General features: G+C 39.6%; 1 protein-coding gene across 5 annotated transcripts in view; it reads left to right on the top strand.

Moving 5' to 3' along the window:
* The first annotated feature begins 935 nt into the window (after nt 1-935).
* LOC132133027 (mediator of RNA polymerase II transcription subunit 13-like) overlaps nt 936-23,713 on the top strand; it is a 91,055-nt gene continuing 68,277 nt past the window's right edge. For all 5 annotated transcript variants that reach the window (XM_059545702.1, XM_059545712.1, XM_059545721.1 and 2 more), the window contains exon 1: nt 936-1,690. In XM_059545702.1, the coding sequence (XP_059401685.1) occupies nt 1,613-1,690 (78 nt within the window). In that variant the 5' untranslated portion in view covers nt 936-1,612. The remainder of the gene's footprint in view (nt 1,691-23,713) is intronic.

Raw genomic sequence — 23,713 nt, 5'->3', positions numbered from 1 at the left:
CTCTCTCTCTCTCTCTCTCTCGTTTAGCAATAAGAAGAGGCATGGTGCCAGAATCCACTTTTCACCAGCAGAGAAAGTTATCAGATACAGCTGGGCTTTACAATGCATTACGGAAATAACTATAATTTGGCAAATGGGATATGAGCTTTGTTCTTATCACAACACTGATTGCGCCGCTGAAGTTTATAGCATTTGGGTCAGGCCTCGCAGGACTTCAGTGCATTGTTTTGAACAGCCCTTATATAAAACCAGCCTTATAACTGCATGATCCAAATTAGTCCTGATCCATAAGACTGTTGTTAGTGGTTTATCAGAAACTGAGTTTAATATATACAGTGAGAACAAACTGATACCTACAATACTTAAACACAAAATTATGATACGGATTTCAAGAACTGACCAACTAATAACATGTTTGACTTGAACCAAGATTTTGGTTTGATATACTTATTTTATATTTTATTCAGGGTACCGAAAGATTTCTTTGTTTGCCATGTCCACATGTGTTTGTGTATTATTGTGATCAACAGCTGCATATATTGTAGATCACAGGTTTAATTTGTACTACAAGCAATTATTAAAGATGTAGATGGACTCTTGATATAGGCTAATGGAACATTATTTTACATTGTGTGGATAAATTATCATGGTGGATTGAATATGATTATTAATCATCCATGTCAGAGGCAAAATAACAATAAAATTAGCCTTCATTTTATGCCATATAGGCTCCAACATCAGGATCTCATTTGCAAACAATATAAAATAATCACATCCTATAATAATGTATAACTGAAATTTTTAGTGTGTCAAAACATGTCAAAAAGATTATAAAAGACAAGACGCTGTTGATCAGCAGCGCTACTAGCGGCCAAACCGCGTCATCACCGCAGATTCTCCAGCGCTGCCGTAATCCCTGATCACATGACCACACACACGCACACGCACGCGGGAGCGCGCTCAGCGCTGCTGTATGAGCCATGCGTGAACAATACGCGCTTAAAAAACTGGAGTCATTTTAACAACGCTGCGTGTTTGTGTGGATGATTTTTGGCGAATGGACGGTCTTTATAATGTGTGACTGGCGTCGTTTTTTCGTCATGGCCTCTCAGAGAAAAGAGGAAGATGTGTTCACTGCTCACTTCAGTCTGTGAGGAGGAAATCTGAAGGATTTTAGTGCTCTGTTTCAGTGTGTGTGTCTGTGTGTGTGTGTGTGTGTGTGTGTGTGTGTGTGTGTGTGTGTGATTAAAGTGAAAGCTGCGTGTGATCATGTGCGTGTGTGTGACATCTGACCGATTCTTCATTTCACTGTCAACCGGATGATCTGAAACTTCAAGAGCGTCAGACTGTCCTGTTGTGGATTATATGATTTATGGGCGCTTCATCTGTCATGGATTAAAAAAAAAAGAACACTCGAGAATGAAGATGATTCGGTTCGGACCGATTACGGATTTAATCCAGTGAGATATTATAAAGCAGAAGATTCTCATACGCACATGTTTATTGCTTTGGTTCATCTGATCTTCTAATGTTCGGCGTGGATTCTGCGGGTAACTGCGATTAATTGTGATGTTCGGCTCTGATCGGCTTTAATCGGGATGTTCGGCTCTGGATGATTATGACTACAGCAGCGAACTGGGCGGCGAACGGGGCGAGTTTAGAAGACTGTCATTCCAACCTCTTCTCTCTGGTACAGACCCCAATCTCATTTATGTCTCATGTGTGTCTATATTTCATTTATCTGCTCCTGAGGTCATGGGTCAGCTGCCCATAGTTTAGAGGTCATGCTCTGTCATGTTAAAGCAGTGTTAAGGCCCCAATATAGGCTACTGTAAGCAAAATCGAAGACGAACTGATATGACATAATTTCAAAAAAAAAAAAAAAATCCGGGCAAAACTAAGTTCGTTTTGTGTTTGTTTTGGCAAAGAGTATAGAAGACCAAGAGGTGAAACGCTGATGCTTTTAGGGTAACAGACACTAGGTGGCTGTTCAGTAGTGCGGATGCTATTTTGGGGTGAAAATTCCAAATGAATAACAGCAAAGTTAAAAATTACGGAGCCCTGCACATGGCATGCAGGAAAAAAATAGTAGACTAAATCATGTGCAAGATTTACTATTTCGTTACCTCGATTTATACATTGTGCGCACAATTTAATTTGTTCCCTTGATTTATAAATTGTGTGCATGATTTAGCAAATCGAGGGAACGAAATCATGTCATGTGTGGTGCTCCATACAAAAAAAAAAAACTACTAAAGATAGGTCAAATAACGCAATGTTGGGTAATCCTCTGCAAAAACTATCAGTGACTGTAAAAATCTTGCCTTTCGTCGTTTCCCCAAAGACCCTGACAGGTAATTATTAACAAAAGTGTAAAAATATTGTTTCGAAGTGGAACGTAGTGCTGCCTTAAGCACCTGCTATCTTTAACTGTTTTATTACAGTAGTAAACTTAAATCCTTTTAAGAACTGCAGGCCATAGAAACCATAATAATGATTAATATGGATATGACACTAAATAATGAGCTTATGCAACTTTACACATTTACAATAATTACTATATTATTATTTACTATTACTCCACTAGGTCTGAAATATATATTGTATGTTTTAATCCCCTGGAACACACTATGAACATGATGAAATAGATTAGAAAATGATGCATTGCTGTGTCTGACATAATGAAATAACACAAATTTGGATTTTTTTTATTTTATTTTTTTATTTTGTTTACAGTCTTCCTTAAACGGACAGTAATATAAGACAATACTGCACAAACAGTTTGCTGTCAAAATGGTGGAAGCGCAGGGCTGCTGCTGGGTGCTGCTGATGCAATGGAAAGTTCCACAGATTTTCACCTTTTGGTCTTCTATACTCTTTGGTTTTGGGAGTTCGAAACTTCTTGCCAAAGCAAACTTTCTGGAAAAGTTCATTACGGCTCAAAACACCTTTGTACTGCCATTGGTCCATGATGATTACATCATAAGAGGTGTGCACTTAGGCTCCGCCTTCTTTCACACATAACTCTTCAGTTAAAGGTGCTGTATGTAGGATTGACACCGAGTGGTTGAATTAGGAATTGCAGTCCAAATTCAAAATATTAGAGAGGTTTCTTTTACCCCAGCCCCTCCTTAGACTTGACGCACATGCAGGTGGCCAAATTGATGGCACAAACAAGAAGACACTTGACAATGAATTAAATTAAATATGCTGCATTTTCCGCCAATTAGCAACCCAGGGTGGTGAAATACAATTGGGTAAACTGGCAGTTGGCGGGTTTCACAAACCAAAACAGAGACTGACAAATATGTTTCTTAAATATTTGCAAACATATGACAGTATTTTTATGCTTAAGTAGAGTCAAAAACGTACTTTAAAGTCTGTAATTATAAATTGAAAGTTCTTATTTTTTTTACTGAATACTGTAGTGTTTATTATAAATAATTTATCTGTATTTATCTTCATTATTTTTTTTAAATTCATGTGCCCTCATAATCATTAATCACAAACGTTAACCTCCCTTCACCCTCAAAAAGACTCATTTTCTAGTTACAAGCTATGGCGTCATACGCTAGTGACGTTAGGGATAAATGCTGATGCTTCACTTTATAGAAATCAACAACCAGTGCTGACACGAGCCATGGGGGAGTACAATACCCTTAAAGTACCCCTGCAGTAAAATATTTTATCCCTTAAAAATGATCTTTGATAATCAAATTGACATATTTAAATGTTTTTTTCTTGTGAAAATAATTTTCTCATGCCTTAAAATAGCTTGAATTTAACTCTACACCAGGGATATTCAAATCTGGCCCAAGAGATCCACTTTCCTGCATAGTTTAGCTCTAACCCTAATCAAACACACCTGAGCATGCTAATCAACGTCTTCGGGATCATTAGAAAATCACAGGTAGGTGAGTTTGATAAGGGTTGTAGCTAAACTCTGCAGCAGATTGGCCCTCCAGGGCAAGATTTGAGGAACCCTGCTCTACACCCTTGACTCATTTACTATATGTGGGTCTATGAATATACAAATTAGGTCGCCGTGATTTGGCTGAGTAAGACATGTTCCTGGATCAACATCTTTTGGTGAAATCATGCTCACCGTTCCACTAAGGAGGTTCAACCAACACTGAGATGGGAAACTCTTGAGTTTTCGGGTTCAGAACAGCTGAATTGTGTAAGTTCAGTCAATTCTGAGTAGGCTGACTCTGAGTTTAGCACGTGCACCATGACCATGAAAAGCCATAATTTATGGAGCTCCGATATTATGATTCACCATGGCAACAGCTCCGCTAGTTTTACTCAAATCAAATGAAAAAAATGCTCATAAAGTGGCGAAAAGGCAAGTGTAATGCAAATATATTTGAAAGGTCTGGGCGAGGATATCGTCACATTCTCGCGAGATCAGTCAGATCTCGTGAGACACAGTCTTTTTGGACTGTTGACAACCAAAACCTGCTTACCCCCATTGAAAGGCTTGGAGGGGCCAGGACAGTTTTTAATATAACTCCGATTGGATTTTTCTGAAAGAAGAAAGTCACATACACCTAGGATGCTTTGAGGGATAGTAAAACACAGGCTAATTTTCATTTTTGGGTGAACTAACCCTTTAAGGCTAGGTGGCATAATCTACAGCAAAAACTACTGGGCATGCACACATCAATATAGCATAATATTTCTCACACTGTACAACAATAATAATTATTTTTGTGTGTTAGTGAGCACTTCTCCTTCACCGAGATAATCCATCCACCTCACAGGTATGGCATATCAAGATACTGATTAGACAGCATGATTATTGCACAGAAGTGCCTTAGGCACAATAAAAGGCCACTCAAAAAAGAGTCACACGTTTTGAGGGAGCGTGCAATTGTCATGCTGACTGCAGGAATGTCCACTAGAGCTGTTGCCCGTGAGTTGAATATTCTTTTCTCTACCATAAGGGGGAAGTCGTGGCCTGGTGGTTAGAGAGTTTGACTCCTAATTCTAAGGTTGTGGGTTCAAGTCTCACGGCTGAGGTGCCCCTGAGCAAGGCACTGAACCCCCAACTGCTCCCCGGCTGCCGTGGCATAAATGGCTGCCCACTGCTCTGGGTGTGTGTTCACAGTGTGTATGTGTTCACTGCTGTGTGTGTGCACTTTGGATGGGTTAAATGCATATGTCACTTCACTCACTCACATAAGTCGTCTCCAAAAGCATTTCAGAGAATGTGGCAGTACATACATCCAGCCTCACAACTGCAGAACAAGTGTAACCACACCAGCCCAGGACCTCCACATCCAGCATCTTCACCTTCAAGATCATCTGAGACCAGTCATCCGGACAGCTGCTACAACAATCGGTTTGCATAAACAAAGAATTTCTGCACAAACTGTCAAAAATTTTCTCAGGGAAGCTCATCTGCATGCTCGTTGTCCTCATCGGGGTCTTGACCTGACTGCAGTTCGTCGTCGTAACAGACTTGAGCTCACATTCGATGGCCTCTGGCACTTTGGAGAGGTGTTCTCTTCATGGATTAATCCTGATTTTCACTGTACAGGGCAGATGGCAGACAGCGTGTATGGCGTTATGTGGGTGAGCAGTTTGCTGATGTCAATGTTGTGGATCGAGTGCCCCATGGTGGCGGTGGGGTTATGGTATGGGCATGCATGTTATGGACAATCAACACAGGTGCATTTTATTGATGGCATTTTGAGTGCACAGAGATACCATGGCGAGATCCTGAGGCCCATTGTTGTGCCATTCATCCACGACCATCACCTCATGTTGCAGCTTGATAATGCACGGCCCCATGTTGCAAGGATCTGCACACAATTCCTGGAAGCTGAAAACATGCAGTTCTTGCATGGGCAGCATACTTACCGGACATGTAACCCATTGAGCATGTTTGGGATGCTCTGAATTAGTGTTGTCAAAAGACCCGGTACTTCGGTACCTAGTCGGTACTAAAAAAATGAAAATGTCATGGTACCAGGTTTCTTTAAGTACCGGTGAGTGCCGGTAATGAGTGCCCGGTCAACCCGGTTCTTGACACATTCAGCGCTATGATTTCCGCGAAGTAGAAAACGAGGACGGAATCTCAAAATCCAGTCATGAAAATGAAACTTACATTTTAATATGGACAGTCACAGAATTTGTCAAAGTTAGCATAAATTAATCAAATCAAATCGCCATATGGACCAGTATCTGTAAATGTTAAGCCGCAAAAGTTGGTTGAAATATGAATCCTGTGTATTCACGATAACCCGTCAAAATAAAAGTTCATTTTTACATAAAGGCATTGTGCTAGAAATATTACTATTATTTAGTAGAATATATGTGATAGTGCTACTACTGTTGAAAAAATGTATAAAACTTTTTAAAGAAATAAATCACACAATATTTCTTCCAAGTTTTATTTTTTATAGCAAATCCCCTTTATTTACCAAAAATGATTTGTGAACCATATTTGAGAGAAATAGGCCATTTGTGTACATAGAAAAAGTCTTAGATCTTTGAGTTCCACTCATGAAAATTGGGGGGCAAAAACAAAAGTGTTGCATTTATAATTTTGTTCAGTTTATATGTGTGTGTGTGTATGTGTTTTTTTTTTTTTTTGGACATATTATTTATTCTGAAGCAGTATTCTCATCAGTTTTCTATCAGCTGTGATTTATAAAATCTTTGTGTTTTTTATATTTTATCCAAGGGCATTTTTTTTTTTACCTTTATAGAGGGCATTTTTCCCACATTAATACTTTCATCGCAAATTCTATAAATCCAATTATAATAATGTGATTATCTCTATGTTATCAAATTAATTCATGTACACTGAAAAATACAAATGCATTCAATAATGTTATGATATTCTTTTGAATATTTTTGAATATACAAGCGAAATGGTGGAAATTTCAATGAAATGAACATGCCAGTAGTGAGCTGATTCAACCGATTTATTCAAAACACGGAATCAGTCAGCAATGAATCGGCTGTTTGCTGTGTTCCACCTTAAATGTAACTGACCTAATATTATTGTATTTGCTTATTAAACTGTTAATAGAACTATTAAACATTCAATTTTTTCTTTTTACCTCAGGATGCTGAGTTTCTTAGTGTTGTGCATTTTGATTTCTCCTAGAGAGGTTGCGTGAGCCTCTCCTCAGCAGTGCCACGTTATATTGTCAATAGATGCATTATATACAGTAGCTATATCCACTTTCGCCACTTACTCTAAATGTAATAAAATCAGAATAATACATGCGTTTTGGTGTTTACATAGTTATTTTTGGTTATACTGATGTTTTAATCATGTTACTGTCTGGAGCCTTTTTCTTGGAGTCTATGTGCCGGTAGAGGCGAACCAAGATGAAGTGGGGGCACCAGGCAAAATTAATAGATTAATTAATAGATTAATAAATCTTCTAAAAGATTATTTTGTTATATATATATACATATATATATATCTGCTATAATATATCTTCGTTACCTAGATATATATTTATACAACATACAAAAAGTAGGTAAAACTCATAGAATAGAGTTTCCTCTCTTGGTTCATTGTTGACCTGAGGTATGTTTTTAATCATCTTTACTAGTTTTATTAGTTGTCAACTAATTATATTAACTAATTTAATGTAAAAGAGCTATATAAATAATGTGAAGTAAGTAAATGTAATGATATTTATTTATATTGATTCGTGGGCTCCACACTGGCAGCAAGTACAGTACCCAGGGATGCAAACTATTCGTGGGTGACAAGGACGAGCACCCCTCCAAAAAAAAACCCCTACATTTTTTATACTTATAATAATGTAAAGCCTTTATTATTATTATTATTATTATGACTTAATATGAAAATTATATAAAATTACCATTATATACACTAGATGGTAGCAGAGGATCAGCCATTAGCTCAGTTTTTCTCACATCTCTCAAAACTCCTGTTATAATCAATAACTAACTACACAATCTTATTTACATTGTGTATGCTTTATTTTTGTCTTGTTATTATAGGAAGATATGTGCGTAAAAACATTAATGCAGTAAAGAGTAAAGAAAGGAAAACTTGAAATCGCATCATATCACCTGTTTAACAATGTAATCAATATTCTGTTTATCAAAGCCAAGTATGGATATCAAGTTAGTTTCTTAAGCATTTTTGATTTATTCAAAAATATTAATTCAAGGCAGTAAAAATTTAAACAAAATATTCAATTTGTGAACTTATGTTCAGCTATTCGTTAACTTTTAACTTTTTTAATTATTCGGTTCATCATTCATCAAAGCTCAAAATAGGTCACAGACACAGAGATTTACTTAAAATTTTACCAAACTGATTACTCACTAAAAATGAAAATTATGTCATTAATGACTCACCCTCATGTCGATTTAGTCCGAGAGCCTTCTGTCCCTCCATTGAAAACCTATTTACAGTATACTGTCCATGTCCAGAAAGGTAAGAAAAACATCAAAGTAGTCCATGTGACATCAGAGGGTCAGTTAGAATTTGTTGAAGCATCAGAAATACATTTTGGTCCAAAAATAACAAAAACTACGACTTTATTCAGCATTGTCTTTTCTTCCGGGTCTGTAGTGAGCGCGTTCAAGTGTAGTGATATCCGGTTCGTGAACGAATGATTCAGTTTAACCGGTTCTTCTTGAACTAGTTCACCGATTCGAACTGAATCGTTTGAAATGGTTTGCGTCTCCAATAAGCATTGATCCACAAATGACTTAAGCTGTGAACCTTTTTAACGTGGCTGACACTCCCTCTGAGTCAAAACACCCAAAAAACTTTAATTTTGATTTCATAGGGACTTTAACAAGCCTAAACAGACATTGAATGAGAGAAAGATCAACTGAGCATGTGCGATTTACTTGCGAGTCATATATATTTGTGAATATAGGTTGTCATGTCCAAGGAAAATCTCTGTCTTAGCATCAACGCATTGGTCAGCTGAGCCTTCTAACGTGGCGATCAAAGTTAAAATGATTTCAACTGTGCGTTTCATTATGTCTCTCTTTGAATGAATCAGTGTTTTTGAACGTGTAGTTGAATGAATGAAAGTCTCTTGTCCAGTCGGACAGTTATAGCTTATTATAGCGAAACACATACACACACATACACATATACACACACGCACGCACACACACACACACACACACACACACACACACACACATACATACATTTATATACACACACTCACCTGCCACGTTATTAGGTACACCTGTTCAATTGCTTGATAACACAAATAGCTATTCACACACGCGTCCAGGTCGCACACAATCATGATTGTATGTCTGATCTATAACGCTGCCCTCATGTTTTGCCGCAAATAGTGATCGCGAGTAAATCTTTGCAGGACTGTGATATGAAGAGTGTACAAAGTAACACATCTGTAGCAATAGTGTGAAAGTGCATAGCACATAACGTGCACAATACCAGTATAAACACAGATATCTACTGGTATAATATGCGTCACATGACTAAAAAAGCCTCCGTTTTCACAGTCCACACTACAATGCGAAGACAGCGTTTTCAAATTTATCCACTTTGGAGAGCGTTTTCCAAAAGCTACGTTTTTGTTGACTTAAAACACTGTCTCAGTGTGGACGGAAGGAGAGAAAAATATGCGTTTTCAAACGAAAACGTATTACTGTGGACATGGCCTAGATATGGTGAAGACGACTTGCTGAAGTTCAAACTGAGCATCAGAATGGGGAAGAAGTGGGATTTAAGTGACTTTGTATGTGGAATGGTTGTTGGTACCAGACGGACTGGCCTGAGTGTTTAAAAAAAATGCTGATCTACCATTATTTTCATGCACAACCATCTCTAGGGTTTAGAGAGAATGGTCAGACAAAGAGAAAATATTCTGTGAGTGGCAGTTGTGTTGACGAAAATGCCTTGTTGATGTCAGCGGTCAGAAGAGAATGGGCAGACTGGTTAGAGATGATAAAAAAGGCAAAAGTAACTAAAATAACCACTCGTTACAACCAAGGTATGCAGAATACCATCTCTGAATGCACAACACATCGAACCCTAAAGCAGTTGGGCTACAGCAGGAGAAGACCAGACCGGGTTTTGCTCCTGTCAGCTAAGAACAGAAAACGGAGGCTACAATTCGCACAAGATCACCAAAATTGGACAATAGAAGATTGGAAAAACGTTGCCTGGTCCGATGAAATTGATTTCTGCTGTGACATTCAGATGGTAGGGTCAGATTTTGGAGTAAAGAACAAAGCATGGATCCATCCTGCCTTGTCTCAAGGGTTCAGGCTGGTGGTGGTGGTGTAATGGTGTGGGGGATATTTTCTTGGCACACTTTGTGCCAATTGGCCCCTTAGTACTAATTGAGCATTGTTTAAATGCCACAGCCTACCTGAGTATTGTTACTGACCATGTCCATCCCATAATGACTACAGTGTACCTGCTACTTCCAGCAGGATGATGCACCATGTCACAAAGCTCAAATCGTCTCAGACTGGTTTCTTGAACTTGACAATGAGTTCACTTTACTCAAATGGCCTCCACAGTCACCAAATCTCAATTCAATAGACCAGCTTTAGGATGTGGTGGAACAGGAGATTCTCATCATGAATGTGAAGTCGACAAATCTGCAGCAACTGCGTGATGCTATCATGTCAATATGGACCAAAATCTCTGAGGAATGTTTCCAACACCTTGTTGAATATATGCTACAAAGAATTAAGCCAGTTCTGAAGGCAAAAGGGGGTCCAACACGGTAATAGCAAAGTGGACCTTATAAAGTGGCTAGTGAGTGTATATATATGGTTATAATACCGAATACTGTGCTAATGAGCCACTCAAAATTACCGCAAGGGAAATTCCTTTACTGCGATAGCCCTAGGTAGCACAGTTAATTTTAGTTTTATCTTGTTATTATACATCCCGAATTCCGGAAAAGTTGGGACGTTTTTTAAATTTTAATAAATAAAATGGTTTAATATTTTATTCACAATAGAACATAGATAACGTAGCAAATGTTTAAACTGAGAAATTTTACACTTTTATCCACTTAATTAGCTCATTTAAAATTTAATGCCTGCTACAGGTCTCAAAAAAGTTGGCACGGGGGCAACAAATGGCTAAAAAAGCAAGCAGTTTTGAAAAGATTCAGCTGGGAGAACATCTAGTGATTAATTAAGTTAATTGATATCAGGTCTTGATTAGCTATAAAAGCTTTGTCTTAGAGAAGCAGAGTCTCTCAGAAGTAAAGATGGGCAGAGGCTCTCCAATCTGTGAAAGACTGCGTAAAAAAATTGTGGAAAACTTTAAAAACAATGTTCCTCAACGTCAAATTTCAAAGGCTTTGCAAATCTCATCATCTACAGTGCATAACATCAACAAAAGATTCAGAGAAACTGGAGAAATCTCTGTGCGTAAGGGACAAGGCCGGAGACCTTTATTGGATGCCCGTGGTCTTCGGGCTCTCAGACGACACTGCATCACTCATCGGCATGATTGTGTCAATGACATTACTAAATGGGCCCAGGAATACTTTCAGAAACCACTGTCGGTAAACACAATCCGCCGTGCCATCAGCAGATGCCAACTAAAGCTCTATCATGCAAAAAGGAAGCCATATGTGAATATGGTCCAGAAGCGCCGTCGTGTCCTGTGGGCCAAGGCTCATTTAAAATGGACTATTTCAAAGTGGAATAGTGTTTTATGGTCAGACGAGTCCAAATTTGACATTCTTGTTGGAAATCACGGATGCCGTGTCCTCTGTGCTAAAGAGGAGGGAGACCTTCCAGCATGTTATCAGCGTTCAGTTCAAAAGCCAGCATCTCTGATGGTATGGGGGTGCATAAGTGCATACGGTATGGGCAGCTTGCATGTTTTGGAAGGCTCTGTGAATGCTGAAAGGTATATAAAGGTTTTAGAGCAACATATGCTTCCCTCCAAACAACGTCTATTTCAGGGAAGGCCTTGTTTATTTCAGCAGGACAATGCAAAACCACATACTGCAGCTATAACAACAGCATGGCTTCGTCGTAGAAGAGTCCGGGTGCTAACCTGGCCTGCCTGCAGTCCAGATCTTTCACCTATAGAGAACATTTGGCGCATCATTAAACGAAAAATACGTCAAAGACGACCACGAACTCTTCAGGAGCTGGAAATCTATATAAGGCAAGAATGGGACCAAATTCCAACAGCAAAACTCCAGCAACTCATAGCCTCAATGCCCAGACGTCTTCAAACTGTTTTGAAAAGAAAAGGAGATGCTACACCATGGTAAACATGCCCCGTCCCAACTATTTTGAGACCTGTAGCAGAAATCAAAATTGAAATGAGCTCATTTTGTGCATAAAATTGTAAACTTTCTCAGTTTAAACATTTGCTATGTTATCTATGTTCTATTGTGAATAAAATATTGGCTCATGTGATTTAAAAAGTCTTTTAGTTTTCATTTTATTAAAATTTAAAAAACGTCCCAACTTTTCCGGAATTCGGGTTGTATTTGTTTGTGCTATTGCTTGTCATTTATCTATTCTTATTTTATGACTGACTGTTTACTTGTGTTTTTTGTTCAAATTAATTCAATTCAGAGTTTGAAATCAGAGTTCTTTTTAAGTATCTTCCTCAAAACATAAATATGAATCAACAACATTATAAATTAAAATAAATACAAATACACTGGGTGACAAAACATTTAGGAAATGGGGAATCCCCCACATTTTCCAAAATTTCATTAAGTGTGTGTGTGTGTGTGTGTGTATATATATGAATACAGGTGCATCTCAATAAATTAGAATGTTGTGTAAAAGTTCATTTATTTCAGTAATTCAACTCAAATTGTGAAACTTGTGTATTAAATAAATTCAATGCACACCGACTGAAGTAGTTTAAGTCTTTGGTTCTTTTAATTGTGAGGCTTTTGGCTCACATTTAACAAAAACCCACCAATTCACAAATCTTAACAAATTAGAATACTTCATAAGACAACATTTAAAAACATTAAAAACGAATAGTGAATTGTTGGTCTTCTGGAAAGTATATTCATTTAATGTAAATGTACTCAGTACTTGGTAGGGGCTCCTTCTGCTTTAATTACTGCCTCAATTCGGCGTGGCAAGGAGGTGATCAGTTTGTGGCACTGCTGAGGTGGTATGGAAGCCCAGGATTCTTTGACAGTGGCCTTCAGCTCATCTGTATTTTTTGATCTCTTGCTTCTAATTTTCCTCTTGACAATACACCATAGATTCTCTCTGGGGTTCAGGTCTGGTGAGTTTGCTTGCCAGTTAGGCACACCAACACCATGGTCATTTATGCAACTTTTGGTGCTTTTGGCAGGTGCCAAATCCTGCTGAAAAAGGAAATCAACTTCAAAAAGCTGGTCAGCAGAAGGAAGCATCGAGTGCTCCAAAATTTCTTGGTAAGCTGGTGCAGAAACTTTGGTTTTCAGAAAACACAATGGACCAACACCAGCAGATGACATTGCAACACAAATCCTCACAGACTGTGGAAACTTATCACTGGACTTCAAGCAACCTGGGCTATGAGCTTCTCCACCTTTCCTCCAGGCTTTAGGACCTTGGTTTCCAAATAAAATACTAAACTTGCTCTTATCGGAAAAGAGGACTTTGGATCAATGGGCAATAGTCCCGTTCTTCTTCTCCTTAGCCCAGGTAAGATGCCCCTGACGTTGTCTGTGGTTCAGCAAATTCCTTGACAAGTCTGTGTGTGGTGGCTCTTGATGCCTTGACCCCTTGACCCCAGTCCATTCCTTGTGAAGTTCACTAAAATTCTTGAATCGATTTTGCTTGACATTCCTCATAAGGTTGTGGTTTTCTCAGTTTGTTGTGCATATTTTCTTCCACTCTTTTTCCTTCCACTCAACTCTCTGTTAACATGCTTGGATACAGCACTCTGTGAACAGCCAGCTTCTTTGGCAATGAATGTTTGTGGCTTACCCTCCTTGTGAAGTGTGTCAAATGATTGTCTTCTGGACAACTGTCAGATCAGCAGTCTTCCTCTGCTTACAGCACACTTTAAAACTCAATGGGAAAAACAAATGATTTATACTGTTTTTAAAATTATATTTTATAATATGGCATTGTTTTATTTTTGTACTACAAATTTTTTGAGGAGAAACTGACTCCCTTGCATACTTGGAGGAAACGCCACTTTTACATATACATATACATATACATAACACTTTAATCAGAGTGGGCAGTGTTGGGATGTTAGCTAACAGTGTAGAGACAGAGGGACACATGTCATAATCTAAAAACCCTGCCCACCAGAAGGGGGGTGGGGGGGCAATAGAAAACACTCCATTGACTTTCTATTGTGGGAAGCTACCTCCTTATCATTTCTGACTTGTAACAAAAAACTGAGCAATGCCTAAATGCTGCTATGTGACAAGGTGTACAGTAAACAAACTAAGAAACCCAGAACTACGTTTTTATAAGCTGTCGACCCCCAAAAAAACAAGCTTTTAGGACACAAAAGTAGAGTGCAACTTATTATGTTACTGAGAACTGCACCCACTGGAGGGAAACGTAATGGGCGACAAGACTATTTATTATTTTTAACCATGTCAAAGGATTTTTTCACCACTCTATGTGAATCTATAAAGACATAGTTCTAGGTTTTTAAGCTTGTTTACTGTACACCTTGTCACATAGCAGCTTTTAGGCATTGCTCTCTTTTTGTTATATAAGTCAGAAATGACCGGGTGTGGGCGTGGCATAAATGCACTCTGTTTCTATACTGCTGCTCATGTATTGCAAATTTCATTATACCCCTAAATCAGTGGTTCCAGTTTTTCTGCCGTGTCCCACTTTTGTAGAGAGAAATATTTTTAAGACCTCCCTCCCCCTCTTTTTTTTTTTTTTTTTGAAAATCTCTTATGCTCACCAGGGCAAAATTTAGTTATTAAAAACACAGTAAACACTGTAATAATGTGAAATATTATCCATTTAAAATATCTATTGGAATGTTTTAACATATAGGCTACTGTATTCTTGTGATGAAAGCTGAATTTTCAGCATCATGACTTCAGTCTTTAGTGTCACATGATCCTTCAGAAATCATTTTAATATGCTGATTTGCTGGCCAGTAACCATTTCTGATTATTTTAATGATGTTGTGCTGCTTCATATTTTTGAGGAAACAATATTTTTCACTATTCTCCTGTGAATATTTGAAATGGTTCTTTTTATCAGAGGACCGGAGTTCATCAGAAATAGAATGGGGTATCAGTGTACTGTAATGGATTTGTGTCGCGACCCGCGCATCCACAGTACAGAACATCACTGCGTTCTAGTTCTCTATTTCTACACTTAGTAGTAAATATCACAAAAGATAGAGCAGCTTTCATGTTTGCACAGGGGCGGACTGGGACCAAAAAGTGGCCCTGAACTTTCTGGCCCACAGCAGCCCACCACATCAAAACGCAAACGCCCCTGTTTTGATGTAATTTATTTATTTGATATTTAAGTATACTGTTTGGGGATTTTAACCAATAGGGCAACTGATCCTCCATTGAAAAAAAAAAAAAAGATAACCTGCGTGCTGCAGCTGTTCATTTAGCGACTCCTAGTGAGCGATACATGTTCATCACGAGACAAACATTCTCCTAGAACTCACACTTTGCATTCAATTAACCAGTGTTGGGGAGTAACTAGTTACATGTAACTTAATTAAGTAATTGAATTACAAAATAAATGTAACTGTAATCAGTTACAATTACTAAGAAAAAATGAGTAATTAAATTACAGTTACTTCTGAAAATTTTAAAGATTACAGTGGGGATTACATTTGAATAATTACACACATCCACATACAGATGTAATTGATTTCTTTCCCAAATTGAAGTGACTATTCTGAGACGTACGGCCCTATAATTTCCGCGATGCAGAAACATAGTCTGGTTAGTAGAATCCAGTCATAAAAACGGGATTGCTATTGCCTAACACGGACGGAATATGCCACATTGGACAAATATATCAAAAGTACACTTGCATCAAAGCATATGCAAAGTTTTAATATTTGCTATAAATTCAGAGACAAAGGTTACTGTTGTTAAACCATGCCACAAATTTACATATTTATTTATTTAAAAATAAATACAAATGGTAATCCATTTGCAATAATAATAATAAAAAAAAAAAAACATGGTTACTGTACTTTTACGTAATAAAAGCAGTTAATTTTTGTGAGGGAAAAACATGACTCATGTTCAGTATTAGGATTTTATATTGTAGTGATGCACTCAATTTGACATGTAGGCAATTTAGAAAGTATAGTTTTGTTAAATCTTGAGTGTTAAAGTCATGAGGTAGATGGATAACAGGGCAAAATAAAGAGACTGAAAAGAAAAAAGAAATGAAGTGAAGGTGAAGTTCAGGAGAGAACTTTTAATTATTTTGCATGTCCCCAGACTAAAGATTTTAATCTTTTTTATATCAGGTCCATACAAAAAATAGTGTTGTCCATGAATTTGTTTGTATGAGTTTGAGATTTCCCGGTCTGAAATTTTATCCCAGTCCGCCCCATGTGGAAATTAATGAAGCAGACATGCAGACATGTGTTCAAATTTGATCATCTTAATTCAAGTGATGAAGGATTGTAAAAGTCTGACAGTATTGAGCACTGCTGTAAGGTTAAACCTGAATGGTGTAAATGTTTGAAGATGATTAACAGTTGCAAATAAACATTTATTGGAGATTTTGAAAAGTAATCAAAAAGTAATCAAAAGTAATTAGTTACATTACTTTAATAAAGTAATTGAAAAAGTTACACTACTATTACATTTTAAATAGGGTAACTTGTAATCTGTAACCTATTACATTTCCAAAGTAACCTTCCCAACACTGCAATTAACAGATGCATGAATATGCGGTAATATAAGTTCATGATCCGATTCGTGAACAGAGTAAATCTTTTAAAATAATCATTTATTTTGTTTAACGAAAACATTGTGGAAACCAGTGGTTCACAAACTGGATAGATCTGAGGTGCAAGGCTCGCAAAATCGCTAGCCCGACGTCCGGGGGCTATTGTGTTTTGCAGTCGGGCTCCAAAATGTATCACTGCTCTTCCCGACGGGCTATCGTGAATAGTGATTTAAAATTCGCGTTGTTCACTCGCTTGGAGGGGTGAAATGTATCGTAGTTGATCGTTTTCACTTGTTTCTAAATCTTGCTGATTCAACTTTTTTAAACAATTTGCGCGCGTTCGAAGCTTGCGCGCACTCGTTCAAAGCACGCGCTGTGAGCAGCATTTCAGACAATGCGCGTACAAAGAATTAATTCATCTTTTGGGTATCCTAACTTCTGAATGAATAAATACACACACAATTATTTCAAAATAATTGTCTCTGCAAGTATTCTCGTAAACACAGTCGGTTATGTTTTAAGTGAACGTATACAGTGGCCTGCTGCTCAGAGAAATTCGCTGTACCAGATGAATCTGTCTCTCTCTAAATTAGACGAAAACGCGCTTGTTGGCTGCGCGATCGACTCACTCATCCATTTGCGTAGAAAAGAGATGTAATATTATGATTTCCGTCAATTAAAAAAAAAAAAAATATATATATATATAGCCCACATTGGCTAGCGGCCCACCGGGAAAAGTCCCGGTGCTCCAGATGGCCAGTCCGCCCCTGTGTTTGTATATAGTAATTTAACTAATGACAGATTATTGCTTGTGTCTTTGTATTAAACATTATCGAAATTAATAATTTTAATTCTTATTGATTCATCTCAATTAACTTTAAAATGTAAATGTTTAAAGATAATTATAATTAAACACCGCCTTATTTACCTTACAGACATTTCATCTTGTGTTAGTTTGCTAGTTTGATTATTAACTTTCAAAATGAAGACAGGAACTGTTATTTAAATGTCACAAAAAGTTAGATATGTTTTGGATAAGTTTTTTCATTGGCTCATGACTGTGGATGAAGGGTATGCAATGATGGTGAGACTGTGAGTCACAGAGTGACAGCTGTGAATTTGTGTATTTTTCAGTAAGAAATCTCTTTAAGTCAGTATTGAAACCAGTGCACACATTCCCACAAACACACTTTCACAGAAGACTGACAGAAAACAGCACGCATGGAAACTCTTGCCACCAATAGGAAAACAAGACAGCAATGTCTAAAAACGTGTTTGAGCTCCAAAAACATATCCAGCTGCATAGAGAGAGAGAGAGAGGAGTGTGGGAGCAGAGGAATCTGTTTTCGTTTTAGGAAAGTATTGTGTGTGTGTGTGTGTGTGTGTGTGTGTGTTTGTGTGTGTGTGTGCATTTCCTGAGTTCAAGCTACAGCCCAGTTTCTGCCTTGCTCACTGCAGTCACCACTGAAAGTTTGAGTCAGAGCAACAGACACACCCCCCTCAGCTCATACACACACACACAGCGCTCTGTGAGATCATGACGTGATGATACACAATCAGCTAGTGCAACCACCTAGTTATTGCTCTGTTGCAGGATGTGTGAGAGAGATATTACTACTGTTAAACTGTAAATGTTGGTTTGCATGAATCATATTTGCAGTGAAGCTGAATGATAACATGTTTTACAGTGCATATAAGCTATTAAACTATACAAATATTTAAGGACTGGTTCATCCAGAAATTAATTAATTTACTTTCGGTTAATTAACTCATTCTATGATGGCCATCCAAGATGAAGGTGAGTTTTCTTTCTTTCTTTAGTAAAACAGTAAAGAAGATTTTTAGCTATAACTGAGGTCCATGGTGATTCAGTTTAAAGGGATAGTTCACTTTCAACTTAAATGTTGGTATGTTTTAGCTTACCTCAAGGACATCCAAGATGTAGGTTTCTTTGTTTCTGCAGTATTTCCCATTTTGATATTTTTAGGTCAAACCGTTCTTGTCTGTGACTCATATAATGGAGGTCTATGGTCACCACCTCAAAGAGCATGCACAGAGAAGTCCAAATTAAACAATTCCCCATCTTAAGTACACATTGATGACCTAAGACACGAAACGAGCGATTTGTGTAAGAAAACGAACAGTATTTATATCGTTTTTACCTCTTGTACACAACCACGTCCAACTGATCTGAGGGCGCACGTGCTTCCTGGTGTGACGCACGTGCGCGCGCTCTGGCTTAGTTCTGCGCAAGCGCGGAAAGCGCCGGAAGTGATCTCATTCATTGTTTACTGTTTACCACACGATACGCCACCAGTCTGCACTGTCTGAAATATAATGCAGTAATTGTAATTAATTAATTTGTTTATAATGCACTCTATAATCGTTGCGATTATAATAAAAATACAACACTCATTGACGCCGTGCCATTGGGTCCCTCTGGCATTGGACGTCGCCTCCAGTTTATACGTGGCAAACTAAACACAACGTGCAAAACGCTGTGACTCAACAGCGGAGAAAACTCAGGATCTTCAGTCAGGCAGGTGTGTGATGCGATACTGTCAATGTCCTCGTCGTTGTCTTGTAGTTGTTCCATTCATTACAACATATGCTCTCCACTTGTGTTGGCATCTCATAACACTTGCTACTAAAACACCACCAATTTTGAAGAGATCTTTGAAGACGTGCTGCTGCAGCGGATCGCTCCTGAGTACTTGATCTGTGTATTCTGGTACAAATAAATATGGTTGTGAAAAAAATTAAACGTTGTCTATGGATATATTGAAATCGTCTTCCATTGCAATTTCCTGTACGTCTTAATAGGTTTAGATCTTCACAGTGAAAGGTAACACTTCCGAAATCTCTGTGTAAACCCTAGACAGTAAGTGTAAACAATGAGTGACGTACACACACGAGAGATCACTTCCGGCGCTTTCCGTGCTTGCGCAGACTAAGTCAGATCACGCGCTAACGTCACACAAAAACAGGAAGCACATGCACCCTCAGATCAGTTGGACTTGGTTGTGTACAAGAGGTAAAAACGATATAAATACTGTTCGTTTTCTTACACAAACCGCTCGTTTCGTGTCTTAGGTCATCAATGTGTACTTACAATGGGGAATTGTTTAATTTGTATTGTTAATTTGCATTCTCTTTAAGGTGGTGACCATAGACCTCCATTATATGAGTCACAGACAACGGTTTGACCTAAAAATATCAAAATGGGAACTACTGCGGAAACAAAGACACCTACATCTTGGATGTCCTTGAGGTAAGCTAAAACTTATGAAAATTTAATTTGAAAGTGAACCATCCCTTTAAGTCAATGTGTACCAGCTCTTTGAGGGTCAAAAAAGCAACACAAAATGAATACCCGTGGCTCCTGATGATATATTATGGTCTTATAATGTGAAACGGTCAGTCCGTGCAAGAAACTAAACATTATTTACACCATTTTTACTTGTAATCCAGAGCCTCAGTCAAATGTCCAAAATGATGAAATGGTTGCAAACAAATCATTCTTCAGGACAGCAGATTTTCATTTTTGAATGAACTGTCCATTTTAAAAAGGTCAGTATGTGTCTATATGAAGTCCTGGCTGGCGTAGCTGTATTAAACGTTCAGCCAGAGTTCACATTTGATCAGGCTACTTTGACTCAGTTTATACAGTTATCATCTATGGGGGGAAATACTCTCTATGAATGCGATTATTGGTTATTTTTCCCTCTCCAGTTAAAATAAGATGGATGCACAAATGGATTTTTAGACACCAATCATAGTTGTTTTTTTATTCATTTTATTGTGGCATTATTATTTCAGGGACGGAAAAAAGAATACAGACAAAATTGAATTAGGGGATACTGCTCATGACTTGCAGGACACTGAACAAAGCTCAGGACTGTCCTGCACGGTCACCCTATAGAGAACAGACAGATGGAGCGGACAGTGACTCCTGGTGAGACCAGTGTCTGGCAGTGGGATACTAGGAGACTTTGCTGCAGTGTTTGAGGAGTGTCTGTAGATGTGTGTCATGTTCCTTCACAGTGGTGTAGTGGTGCCTGCAGAAGTGGGTATACTCTTAATTTATGCCCCCAATTTTTTTAAAGCAAGCATGGTGTTTCAGTCTGAGATAAGTTTATTTTTAACCAACATTAAAATATCATCATCATTAAAACAATGCAACAATATATTTAAAGCAATGTGTTAAACAAATAACAATAATTAGTTAAATATAATTGTTTTTTTTTTAATGTTTTTACAATATATTTATTAAAACCACAGTGATATATTTTATCAACCTATTTTTTTTTCTTTACAAAGACCATTTTCACTTTAAAAACAGACTGCACATAGTAAAAGACTTGAATTTTTATTTTATTTATTATTATTATATTGCTCTTATATTACATTGCACGAATACAGAATGCCGGAGTCTCAACCTAAGCATTTCAATGTGCAATTGTCTCTGACATTGTACACATGATAAATAAACTTGAAACTTGAACTTGCCAAATATCTCAAGGTTAGGTAAGGAATGCAATACTTGAAATAATAAGAAATAACAAATAACTTATTTTGAACACAAGGTTTATTGTCAGTGCAGGTTTTTTTTTGACCTGTCAACAGCCTGTCTACCCCTGTACTACAGAATATTCCAGACAGACTTGCTCTCTGCAGGGGTTCTCTTACGAGAGCTCTCTCGTACTGCGTCTTAGCTAAGAAGCTACGGGAAAAGTCTCTTTTCACGAAATACTGAAGCAAAAAATTATCCTTAATTTTGTAAAGCGCATTTGCAGCAGTACACAGCCATAGGCGAGACGGCTCGTTCGCTCATTGGCTTGTTCTGTGGCAACTGCACAGCCTATCAAGCGCAGGCTGATGCAACATCAGACCAATAAGGGCACTTCGCGCCCTTCTTGCCACTTCCTACCGAAACGGGTGTGGCCCAACCTATAAAAGGAGCTCGAAAAGGCTGACTCACCTGATTTTTCATCTCTTCAGCGAAGCTCACGCATCGATGGATCACGGAGGAAGCAAGTGCCGTCTGAGAGGCATATCAGCGGGACGAGCCAATCTGAAGCTGCTGGCCTCGCCGCCTTCCACTGCCGTTCCTGCTGCGCTGTCCAGCGCCTATATCCTTTGTATCCTTATATCCTTACATCCTGTGTGTGTTCGCCCTGCGACGCACACTCACAAAAAGAGCTGCGTCTTTTTAAAGATGCCCTCGTGCGGCTCGTGCAGAGCCCCGCTCAGCGAAGGAGATCGTCACGTCATCTGCATCTCCTGCCTGGGTGAGGACCATGCAGCGCTCGCTGACGGCGGCTGCCCTCATTGCGAGCTAATGCCTATGGTGACTCTGAGGACTCGCCGGGCGTTCTTCTCGAAGCCTGCATCATCCGCTGCACCGCAGCTCCGAAAAAAGCGCCGCTCGCAGAGTCTACCGGAAATGCAGCAATGCCGAGCTCGCCGGTTCCCTCCGCTTCGCCGGCCTCCCCTGCATCACTTCCCGATGGTCAGCGTCCGCTGTCTGCCGCCGTGTCATCTGAGGAAGTGGATCTCAGGACCACGTCGGAGGAAGAGGACACGTGCTCTCTGCTTGCTTCGGGCAGTGAGGGTTGGGCGAGCTCCGTGGATCTCGCGCCCTCTGCTCAGAGGCCCAGCAGACGGGCGGATATCGATAAAGAGCTGATGCGAGTGCTCGCGCTGGCCGCGGCGAGCCTCGGCCTTGAGTGGTCTGCACCAGCGCCCCCTTCTCGTTCCCGGCTGGATGGTAGCTTTCTCCCGGATGAGCGTTTTTCTCCCAGCTCAAAGCACGCCCCCTTTCTTCCTGAGCTTCACGAAGAAGTGGCGAAAGCTTGGAATGCTCCATTCTCGGCAAGAGTTCGTTCATCTGTTTCACCAGCATTCTCCACACTGGACGGTGCTAAAAACAGAGGCTACCTGTCACTTCCGCCGGTGGAACAGGCTATAGCAGCGCACCTTTGCCCGCCCTCTGGTCCGCCCACTGCTCGCACGGATCTTCTCTGCTGCTAGGCAGGCTGCGTCTGCGCTGCACACCATGGCCATGCCACAGATTTTCCAGGGCGATCTCCTCCGCAAGCTGGATGAGATGGGACCTGAAGCGATCTGTCTCGCGGATCTGAGGAGTGCTTCGGATCTCTCCCTCCGCGCTACTAAGTCCGCAGCACAGGCCATGGGACGGGTTATGGCTTCCGCTACGGTGGCTGAGAGGCATTTGTGGCTGACGCTTTCTGACATCAAGGAGTCTGAGCGCGCTGCGTTCCTTGATGCGCCGCTGACTCCTGCTGGCCTCTTCGGATCATCAACAAGTTTGTGGAGAGATTCGCCGAGGACCAGAAAGCTTCGCAGGCGTTCAAGCACTTCTTGCTGAAGCGCTCCGGTTCTGCAACTAGCCGCTCTAGACCGGCCCAACAGAGCTCTCAGTCACGCCCACCGCCTCCAGCTGCGTCATCGCGACAGCGTCAGCAACGCAGCTCGGGACCCCATTCTCGCTCTTCCAGCCGTCGCCCCGCGCCGCGGGAGCCGCGGCAGAGAATTGCGGTGAAGCCAGAAGCTCCGAAAACATCCTAGCACTGCTAGGAAAGCGCCGTTGTACGAGTTCCGCTGCGGCCGAGCTCTCACCCAAGCGCGCCGCTGTTGCAGTTCCAAGAATTGTGACTGCCTCAGCGTCTTCTGCAATGCCCAAGCCTGCACCAGTTCCCGCTTGCCTGCACACAAAAGCCGTTATCACGGCTACCCAGATGTTTCACGAAAAGATTGTTATTTCTGGTGTTCCGGCCATGGCCGATGGTGCTATAAATGTAGTGACGATGCCCACTCCTCAGTGCCCATCTCCACA

Source organism: Carassius carassius, chromosome 4 (genome assembly GCF_963082965.1).
Source record: "Carassius carassius chromosome 4, fCarCar2.1, whole genome shotgun sequence".
Lineage (NCBI taxonomy): Eukaryota > Metazoa > Chordata > Actinopteri > Cypriniformes > Cyprinidae > Carassius > Carassius carassius.
This window is presented reverse-complemented; position numbering and strand designations above follow the sequence as displayed.